This window comes from Phoenix dactylifera, unplaced genomic scaffold, assembly GCF_009389715.1.
Source record: "Phoenix dactylifera cultivar Barhee BC4 unplaced genomic scaffold, palm_55x_up_171113_PBpolish2nd_filt_p 000243F, whole genome shotgun sequence".
NCBI classification, from domain to species: domain Eukaryota; kingdom Viridiplantae; phylum Streptophyta; class Magnoliopsida; order Arecales; family Arecaceae; genus Phoenix; species Phoenix dactylifera.
Window position 1 is genome coordinate 646,330 of NW_024067740.1, and position 11,115 is coordinate 657,444.

General features: G+C 39.9%; 1 protein-coding gene across 2 annotated transcripts; it reads left to right on the top strand.

The window, feature by feature from the left end:
- Positions 1-628: 628 nt before the first annotated feature.
- Positions 629-10,812, top strand: LOC103712226 (zinc finger CCCH domain-containing protein 46). Of its 2 annotated transcripts, XM_039117588.1 has the most exons (11): positions 629-999; positions 1,112-1,851; positions 3,447-3,654; positions 3,848-3,945; positions 4,106-4,201; positions 4,448-4,541; positions 4,944-5,161; positions 5,344-5,450; positions 6,923-7,130; positions 8,323-8,386; positions 8,930-10,812. In XM_039117588.1, the coding sequence occupies exons 2-11, from the start codon at positions 1,805-1,807 to the stop codon at positions 8,963-8,965; spliced, it is 1,176 nt and encodes a 391-aa protein (XP_038973516.1). In that variant the 5' UTR covers positions 629-999; positions 1,112-1,804; the 3' UTR covers positions 8,966-10,812. The 2 variants fall into 2 exon arrangements, with proteins under 2 accessions (XP_038973516.1, XP_008796916.1); XM_008798694.4 differs by lacking the exon at positions 1,112-1,851 and having other exon boundaries at positions 631-999.
- Positions 10,813-11,115: the final 303 nt, after the last annotated feature.

Consider the following 11,115-nt stretch of genomic DNA (forward strand, 5'->3'; position numbering starts at 1 on the left):
GGGAGCTACCTCGACGTGGTCGTGGAGGCGCCGGCGAGGTGCTCGTTGCTCGGGAGATGGCCGGGGAGGTGGTTCCGGGAGAATGCCGGCGACGAGAGGGAGAAGGGGAGAATGCCGGCGACGAGAGGGAGAAGGGGGAACGGGGGGGTTTTGGGCGAGGGAGAAGGGGGAGACGGAGGGGGTTTGGCCGCCGGCGAGGTGCTTGAGGTGCTTGAGGCGAAGTTTTTTGGGCGGAAGGGAGAAGCCGGCTGGAGTGGAGTTTTGGAGGGGAAGAGCGGGGTTTTGGGGGGGGGGGGGTTTGGGGGGTGTAGAGAGCAATTTAGGTGAGGGGGTGGGGAGGGTGAAGGGTAATTTAGGATTTTTTAATTTTTTAGGGGTGTCCTTAGCAAATGGGGGGGGTGTAGAGAGTATTTAATTTTTTTTTAATTTTTGGGGGGTGTCCTGAGCAATCGGGGGGGTGTATTTAGAACTACCCGAAGGTCATCCGCGTCGATCCCCAATAACGTAACGGGGCCGCCCCTCCTGACCGTTGGATGCGTGGTCCCTTTGCTATCCCATGTACATGACAATATGATTTGTAATGTGGGAAAAGATGGATCGGATCGCACCAGCCGATAGATCAACGGTCTTGAAAGGAGTAGAGCGCGCACCGAAGGCTGTTAGGGCGCCCGCAGCAGCAGCAGCAGCAGCAGCAGCAGCCGAGTCGACGCTGAGACGAGACGTCTCCGCTCGTCCGTGCGGAGCTTGTGCCCCACCGCCTCCTCTCATGATCTTTGTCATCATCACCTCTATTTCCTCCCTTGTCGGTTTAATTCCTCGCTCTCTTTATTTATAATAGAAAAAAAGAAGAAAAGCCCTAAACAAGCGTACGACTTCGACTTCGGCATAATACCGTAAGACTGGAGGAAAGGGAGGATTGTGAGCTACAGGAGACGGAGGAGGAGGAGGAGGATTGATGAATCGAAGGAGAGAACCCTGCAGAAATTTTCAGCGCGGCAGGTACTGCTCCCTATCTCTTTCTCTCTCCGCAGCAAACCCTGCTTTAGTTTCGTTATTTTCTTTTTTAATCTTCTGAGGCAAACTGAGGCCCAGATTATTGCGGTAGCAACAGATGTGGTGAGGCAACATAACCAAGGATCAACCGGGGAATGTCTATCAACCGCGATAGAATACTCAGGTCCTTCCTACGACGCTTGTAAATAAACAAGGAATTCAGTCCCCCCCTGGCAGGGTAGCCTCTTCTGCTTAGCCCTTCCCAGGAGCCCTACTTTTCTCTTCCATGCTTGTGGGAGAGGAGAAGCGAAAAAGAAATAGAAGAAAACTCTTTGCGATGGTGAACTTGATGTTGCTAAGGATGTTACTTAGTCACTTGGATGTTACAGCCACTTGACGAGGGAGAACCTTTGCACCCTGCTGACTTGTGAGTGATCACAGTGCTGCGTAACGTTACTGCAAGCTGATTAGTTAACCACATAACGTTACTGCGTAAGGTTAGCCAAGTGATGACTAAAGAGCATCAAGTGGAACAGGCTGAGTGGTAAGTCACTCAAGGTACTGGCCGTGTCTTTGGAAAATAGCTGTATAGATGGATTGCGAACATTAGCACACCTTAAAGGCTGAGTGTTGTATTAAAGGCTGATCATGTTCTATGTTGACCGTATGGCTAAGTTATTAACCTGGCCTAGGGGAAAAACTCAAGAGAACACGATGCTAGAAATGGAGATAGTATCGAGAGGCTAGCACATGTGAAGTGGAGACAAATGGTTCGGAGACTGAAACTGATAGTGGCAACTATCAAGAGAAAATGATCGGAGTGATGTTAACCGAAGATGACAAGTATCGGTGTTGGAGGTAAATAGCTATCTAGCAATTAATAGAATATATATGAATATTAAATTGTAATCCGAAGAAGAGGCCATTTGCCAATGACCAAAAGTTCTTTTTTTACCCTTTCGGTTATTTTTCTTTGCTATTTCTATCCCTTGGCTTTTAATTTTTATCCATAGTAGCATAATATCATAGTTACTGCTCCTTTTTTCAAGAAGGCAACATCTTAGTAGCAAAATTCTTCGAAGGTCAAGGCAACAGAATCTACTACCATCTATCTTTTTTGGTATGAACACCGGTGGCATGCCTACGCATTTATCCAGCCTAGCTGTCAATTGTTTCTGCGATGAAACAGAACCCATTATACCTACATCATAATGGTGCAACCTTAACATTGCACCAAGGCTTGCCTTCTAAGTGCACATCTTGATAGGGGGCAAAAGATTACCTTATGATATCTAGAAATAAAAATGCTTATGATATCTACATTGCATTAGATGTAACTTTTGCTTAATTACATTTATTTGACCTCAAAAGGCTATACCTTTGTTTTAGAAATAAAAGACTAGAAATCGTACTAGTCTGAAAAGATTTATAAAACATAAAAGTAGAAAATGTAAAATCAATAAGAATCAATGGAGCATTAAATAATAAGTAGAAGTTAAATATAAAGAATATTTTTTAATTAAAGACCGTACATGTATGTTAATAATAAGTTAAAACTAACATATGAGCTAAATTACGTGCGGATTAGAAAAATGGAGAAGGAAAGAGAGAGAAAAAAGTGCAACCACTGGTATCCAGTCTACCCAAGAATATTACATGAGATTTTCTGCATGATCTCATTCTTTTTTTTTTTTCTAAAATAATATTGGAGTCATGGTCATGTGGTGATTGCAAGGATATTATCTTCTTAGTTAATTTATAATTTTGTTTTGTTGGGTTGCACGATCTGCTGGGTTCTCAAATAATGTTTTGAGAGTGGGATTTCTCAGGGAAAATCTGATCATTATGGAGAGTTTCTAATCGGATTTCTTACCATCTGATATTCTGATTTGGTTCACGCATTCAAAATCATTGATTTTTTAAACGATGGTTAGGATTAATCGAACAAAATTGATACATTAGTTACTAAAATAAAACAAAATTCTTATGTTGTATTTTAAAAACTAGCCTGTTGAGTGTCTTATCGATAAAAACAAAATTGTGTTTTGAGTACATTCCATATTAAATTAGGAGAGAAAAATCAAAGGATGTGATAATTTGTTTCCGAAAAAACAAACCATTGAGAATCTTACTGATAAAAACAAAATTCTGCCATGAGTAGAATCCATATTAAATTAGGAGCCTAGTTTTGTGACTTCAATGACTAAGATTAACTCAAGAAAAATCAAAGGTTGTGATTTCCTCTGAACATAAATTATTGGTACATTTATATGTAGTATAGATATAGGATTTGATGCTTATTGTTAGTATTATTGTAGCATTTACTTTCATGGGAATGTTTTTGCCTACTTCTAACAGAACTTTTGTAAATGATTATCTATTTAAGATGAGATTTGCACCTTTTTGATTCTTTAAACAATTATACGTTCATGCTATTCATGTTCTGTATCCAGCTGTCAATATGGGGATCGTTGCAAGTTTCTGCATGTGGTTCCGCAACAATCAAAACCCAGTACTTTTGGATTTGGTGTTCAAAGTGCTTTGCATTTGGGACAAAACACCCAACAACAAAAGCCCAATCCTTTTGGATTTGGGGTATCGAACAACTCACAGTTAAAAGGTGCATCGAATCTTGGTGCCAGAAATCAGAGCTCTTCCAGGGTTAGTAATACCTTATTCGGACAGATCTTTTTTAAATTGTAACAACAGGACACTTTGTGGTACAAGTCATGTTCTGTGTTGTCATTTGACATATGTTTTCGCCTGTTTAATTTAGCTGCAGAGCTCTATCCAGCTCTGTACTGATCTATAGTTTCTCATAAAAAATATCTTTCGTTGTTAATAATTGGATCAGCCATTTGAAAATAAGTGGACACGGTCCTCCTCAATAGCTGCAACAACATCAACTTCCTCTCAACAGAATGATTCCCAGGCTCAAGCAGCTATTCATAAGTGAGTTTCTATGCTTGCATATAGACCTTTTTCTGAAGCGACTCTTTTTTTTATATTTATAACTAAAGCAACTGTTTTTGTCATTATGCTTCGTTGTCTTTAAACCTTTGAGCAGATCACAAAATGGATTACTGATTGAACTTTGTTGTTGATCCTATAGATGTATGGATCCAGAGTCATGCAAACGCCAAATTGTTGAAGATTTTAAGAATGAGGCACCTCTTTGGAAGCTTACCTGTTATGGTCACTGCAAAAAGTAAGCCGGGCATTTTAGATAATCTGTATAATGCTAGTCAATTTTGTTTCATATGCTTAATCTGGGTCAAGATTCGTGTGTGCTATGTATCCTGCTCCTTGATTTTTTTGTTCAACAATTGAATGCAGGATAATTATGATCAAAGTATAATGTGAGAACCTTATATTTTTGCTGATGGTTTCTTAAGTGGATGCTAATCTTGAATTGTATTGCCCGCCTGAACTATAAATTCACATCTGTTTTCAGTGGTCCTTGTGATATTGTTGGCGATATTAGCTTTGAAGAACTTCGGGCAGCAGCGTACGAGGATGCTAGACGAGGGTTAAATTTACAGTCAATTGTGAGCTCTCTCTCTCTCTCTCTCTGTGTGTGTGTGTGTGTGTGTGTGTATCTATCTGTCCTATTTGTTTTTCGCTTTTTGTTTAGAGGGGTAATTCAGGTTGACTAGAGCAAGATGGCATTTGACTGACTGCAAATTTAGTTAATTATCAATCATTCTTGACTATTTGTATGGTAGGTATGATCATGGTATGTCATACCGTACCAAACCGGATGGCATGGAGTATACTGTACCTATACAGGGGGCGTACCGACACTTGGTATGCTGAATTGGCCTTCATATCGGGCGTACTGATATAGGGACAGAGTGGCACCTGTACGGAGCCCGGTATAGAGATGGCATACCTTGGGTACAATTATGCAGCATCATATGCTTAAAGAACTCATTCTTTCCATTGTACAGGTTGAAAGAGAAAGGAGCCTACTCAATTCCAAGTTAATTGAGTTTGATAATTTGCTCCAGAATCCCTATGTATTGCGAAATCCTAGTTCTTCTGGGACAAGCCTGTTTGCAGTAACCAACAGCAATGCATCGTTAATAGGTGCTCAAACGAATGCACCACCTTCATTTTCAAGTTTTAGTCAACTTGGGGTATCAGCTAATCTTGGATCGACCATCAGGCAAGATCTGTTCCCACCTCCCAGAAAACAATTTCCACCTGATGTATATGTAGCTCTCAAATTCTCTGTTTTATACAACCACTAACTTTTGTTCGACATTATTATGTTACCCTGTGTGTGTATCAGTTTTTCTTTGAATTCATGAACTTTCTGTTTCATAAAATTTCATTTTTCAATTTCAGGCCTAGCGTACCAGGAACTCCACCTAGTACTGTTTTTAACGAGCCAAACTCTTTCCAGAGTATTAGCCAAACTTCCAGTGGATTTGCAATGAAATTTGGGACGTCAGGTGCAGCAGCAATTATAAACGTCTTATATACTACACTTGAAATCTATTGATGATTTAAAGTTGGCACAATCTATTTGGCATGCATGTTATTGTTGTTGTTCTTTTTATTCCTCATAAACATTGCTTTTGGCAGGTCATAAAATGCCATTTTGTCACAATGTTCAGCAAAAAAAGTGTTAATCTAGAATAGTTCTTCTGTTTATTCATCTAGTCAAACTGAAATTCCATTTCTAGTTACCTCCCCTTAACGCTGTATCTGGTTTTGACAATAGTGTATTTGCTTACGAAAATTGTTAGACTAACATGAAAGAAGATGAATAACCTGGAAAAATCAGGATCAATGCCTGTTCGGCGGTTGAAGGGCCTCATGTCTAGGTGATAGGCCCTCCTATAGGTGAAAGTTGTGGGCACTAACCCAAACTTTTATCCTATGTTATCTGTCCACTTTCATGTTTTTTTTCTATGGTCTCTGCAAGTTGACCATGGTCTGGCAGTGAATGAATCCTTAGGAGATGACTATGTGGGATCATGTGGCTGAGTTTCATCTCATATTGCCACACTGTTTATTCTCACAAAGTTCACCAATTATTGGATGATATAAACAGATTTTTACTAGGTTTGGAGATGTGGGTACTGATTTGCACTGTTTCTTTTCATTTTTTTGGCCCTTTTAAGAAGCGTGAACACAATTGAAGCTGACCAAAGGCTCGGGCATGGATGGAAGTTCTTCAACAGAATTTTGCAAGTTTTTGAAATCCTAATACATGTTGAACCACAAAAAGCATCTTCTTGTTTGTCTGTAGTATACACTGAAGCACAAATTCCTGCTTCTTTCATCAATACAACTGTCCAAATTTGTACTAACCTGTGGCTTGTCATTCTACTATGTACTTTCATGCATCGGTGGTTCCATGCCAGGCTGACCATCATGGATATCTCATGATTCCAGTGCCCAAGAAGATGACCACCTTCTGAGTGGGTCTTTATTGTTAAAACTTAAAACCATTGGTTGCATTACTGAATTTGTTGATATGCAGAACACTGGGATACATGCACTCAAAAATTCCTACATTAGCCTAAAGTTGACCCAATAAGTGAAATGACCAAAATCACTTAAACTAACTTATCCTTGTTATATGAATTATTCTATAGGCGGTTTGGTCAATTGAATAATGAGAACTATTGTACTAGAAATCCATTAGGAAAATGACTTGGGAGGCAATATGTAGGATTACTGGGGAAGTGATTCATGATATTACAGAAAGAACATGTGCTACTCTTTTAACTGGGATTCTAGTTGCTATTATTGTTTTAATATTAAATGAAGGCTTTAATCTCATTCTTCCTTTTCTTTTTTCTGGTTTTACTATGCTTACTGCTTTAGCACGCAGATTGTCTTATTCAATATTGTTAAAAGGTTTGGTGCACAGTTTTAGGGTCGATAGGCAATTAATGAAGCTGTATTTTTGCAGGAATTGGTAGCCAGCTGCCAACACAGCCATCTGGAAGTTCATTAGGCCCAAACAGTTCCAACTTCAACAACAGTGTCAGGGCTGCTGGAAATGAACATTTCTCATTCCCTGCAGTCTCGCCACAGTTTAGTAGTACAAATAATGCATCACCAAACTTTCTTGATGGGCCTAAAGTTGCTTCAACTACAGCTCACCTGGCATCTGTTATGTAAGTTAACTAAATGTAAATTGTACTACATATCCTTGTTACAGTACAAAATAAAGAAGAAAATCTATGCTGAGCATATGATGCAGGCTGTTAAACTGTATTACATATACTTGTTACAGTACAAAATAAAGAAGAAAATCTATACTGGGCATATGATGCAAGCTGTCTGGGACGCCCAGACAAGTCAGTGCAAGAGGTAGATTTTACTTTATGCGGGCAAAAGGAAGAGAGTATTTGAGATCTTTCTTTTATCCATTAAACATGGATTCATGAAGGTCAATTACAAGTCATGGAATGTTGTTTGTGAAACTCTACCCATTATACGGAGATCTGGATGACTAAAGGTTCTGTGCGGCAGACAGATATTTCTGAAAATACAAATGGCCCTATAAGAAACACCAGAACCCATTTTTATCCTTGAACAGAAGAAACATACAAAAGGAAATGGTGATTCTACTTCAAATGTTTACATGATGCAGTTATCTAATCCTTATAGACCTTCATAAACCTATGCAATCTTGAAAAAAGAAAAATAGTAATTTCTGAATTTACTGATTTCTAAATAATATTGGTCTGTGACAGTTCTTTGTATGTTATGAAAATATAGAATGAGGGAGTGAGGGGTAGAAGGGAAAGGATATTTAAATGTTTGGAATATAAATACAAATAAGTTATCGTTTTTTATTTTAGCATAGATATCTGTGCCATATTCTGTCGTAACTAGGAAAGTTATTCTGCTTCATGTGGAGGTTGACATCTAGTTGGAGCCAACTCTGTAACTCTATCCGTTCCTTCTGCAAAAATCTTCATATTGTAGAGAAGTTCTCCACAGCCAATGGTATTTTGAGAAAAAGAGCTTGGTTGCTGCTGTTGTTAACTTTTCAACTTTGAGATGGAACTATTAGCATAGTATACAAATAAATTAATAAATGTAGTGAAACGGAAGAAATTACTCTATAACTTATCATTTTACTTTGATCTGCAAATTTAGGTAGAAACAAAGACATATCTTATGCAGAAACCCTTGCATTACTATGTATTTGTTACTTCTGGATGTCATGTCATCACATGCTTACATAATTGATTTTAATGCTTCAAGTAGTGGACTTGGAAGTTACAACACAGCTACCACTTAGTGCAAATTATAGATGTTGTCCATGTTGTCTGCTGACTAGGCTCTTTTCTTGTACAGGGAAAAGCAGAATGTTAGTCCAGATGACAGCATATGGTTAAAGGAAGAATGGGCAATAGGGGAGGTATGAATTGGTTCCTCTAAGACTTGAAATCAGTATTGCTTTCCTGAAGTATTCTGGGTGTGAACTTTCCCAAGTTATTTAGATTAGTTTTAGCAGCCTTTGCAAGTGAAGCATTAACTGATTTGTCAAATCAGTTAAGCTTGAACATACTCTGTTTAAGCCATGCAGTTGTCAAATTTTTAGTCATTTATTTTAGGATGTGGGAACTCGTTATCTGCTCAGTACCAGTTAAGTTTGGTTACCTTTTCTTTAAAGAAAAGGAATTCTAGAAGATTGTTTTGTTTATGTATTTTCCTTTTCTCTCCTGCGTTCTTTTTCCTCCTCCAGTCCTGTGTTTTCATATTTATAATTTTGCCACTGGTTTTGCGAAACTATTATCAAAATAGAAAAATTTCTCTCTTCAATGATTTCAAAATCCCGAGTTCTCTGGTTTCATCATCAATCAGTTTGTTATCATTTGCAACCTCCTCTTTGGTTTTCATTTTAAATAGTTAACACCATATTCTGAGTTACGTTTTATTCGATGACATTTTTCTTTTTCAGATACCGGTAGAAGCTCCTCCAGAGAGATTCTGTTGAAACTCAGCATTAAATTTGGGAGTATATGGTCGGGTTAAATCCTGTTAGGGTGCTTTATTGTTCCCAATACCTTTTAAGTTAATATTGAGGTTTGCACCCGCGTAACTGCATATAAAATCTCCATTAACACTTATAACTAGATATATGCCCTGTCTGTGATGAAGGGTGGGAGGTGGGAGCTCCTCTCTTGATGGATTAGGAGTGCTTTGAGATTGGCTTTCGGGATAAGGCTTGATGGTTGAGGTTATGGTAGAAATTCAGACATCTGTTTCACTTTGTGGAAGGTGTTCTGGCATGCTGCTGCCCTTTGACCTTTACCCGGGCGACCTGGTACTGTAGTGTTGGAACACGCCAAGCAGCCAGGTCCTGACAGCATCCTGATGCATGAGCTACTATTTTTTTTTCTTGTTGCATATGAAAGATCCACATCAAAAACATTCTTGCAGAAGGCAGATTCTTGTGTACATGCAATAAGAATGCTGGCATCGATCTACCTTAGTTTTGTAGGTCACGGTGCAGGAAAAGGATGTCTATATAGGAGCAGAATTTTATAGACTGGTTTCAGTAGAGCCAGCAGTTATGATGATACGCTTTGGCGTCGGCCGTGGCTGACTGGTTCGAAGCACCTTGTGGGCACCAGCATTCTTGGACCGTAAGTAGTTCCACGAGCCCCCTCATGGTACATTACTGTATGACGGAGAGGCTTGATAAGGGTTTCCTCTTTGTACAAGTGCCTCTTGCCATTCCATGATATCCATTCTGATGTAGAGCCTCTCTTGGATGATCTCTGGCGACCTGATGATCTGCATGCTGCAGCTGAATTTGAAATCTTCATACCAGAATGATTCAGCAGAGATGCCTGCCTTCACTTGTTACGTAGGGCAGACACTGTAAACAGAAAAACTGAAGACTGTGCTACTAGCACAGAGACTGTAACAGCAAACAAAGAAGTAGAACAACAGTGCCTGAAGCCAAACTAAGTAGAGCTGATCATCCATGTTTGAGGAAACCTACTCCAAGCAGATCATCCAGCAGAATGTGGGCAAACTCTGGAGGGAGAGGATTACAAGGAGCAAACACAAAATTCCCCTGAAGTGCCCGCTGTCAGCTAGTCTGTTGCATGATTGCTCTCATTCGAGCCACAACAAAGGTTTGTAACCTTCGTTTCCAGGCCTGAATATGTTCAGGGAAGATCTGCTGCCCTGCAAGGAGGAGGATTATTGATCCAGCAGACAACAGTAGCCGAGTCCCGTGGAAACAAAATTTCCTGACCATGGCTGTAATGTATGGCTGCATTGAACCCCACCCAGGTTGCTGTTAATTCAGTACAGGGGACAAAACAGGAAGTAAGAAGCCTACCAGCAGCATATATCAGAACCGGATGACCCTTGCACAGCCCCATCAAAATTTACCAGCCAAGGCACCAAGGGTTGAAAGGAAGAGTGCTTGTGAAGCACTAACGAGCTGGCCCTGGCGCTTTGAATGGGCGGAGGAAGAGTTAATGATGTTGTTACAAGGCGTAAGCATAATAAGAAATCAGCTGCCTTACCAGGTCCTGTGGAGATGTAAACTGATTTTGTAGAACCCTCGAGCTAACCGGATCGGTCAAGCCATGTGTGCCATCACTGTTTGCTCCCTCTTTTCCACCATGGCATGTGATAAAAGAGGAACTCGATGTTGCTTGAAGCTCAGCAAATCAATGCGAGCTGATTCCAGAATTGGGCAGCAAATGGGCAAGTTACAATCACATGTTGATAATCACAGCATACTGCATTATCAGGCAGCAGGCCCCTCCGGTCTAGATCACTTCTGCATGGAATTTTCTGCCACCAAAAGTATTTCACCCTCATCAGGATTTCCATCTTCCAAATCCATTGAAATACAAAAGTATCATCAGGCTGCATAGGGCATTTTAGCATGAAGTACACATCTCTGATGGTAATAGCAGTCTTAGAATTATACGAACGGAGCTGATCAGGCCAAAGGTCATGTGGTACAGGGAGTTTAGCCATATCGGTCGTCATGTATCGGCACTGAAACAGATAGCTAACCTGTTAAATCCCACTTCTGGTCCATGGTTACGTAACATGAACCTTAACTGGCAAGTCTTATCTACTCAAACTTCCCTAGAACTTGTACCCAAAAAAAAA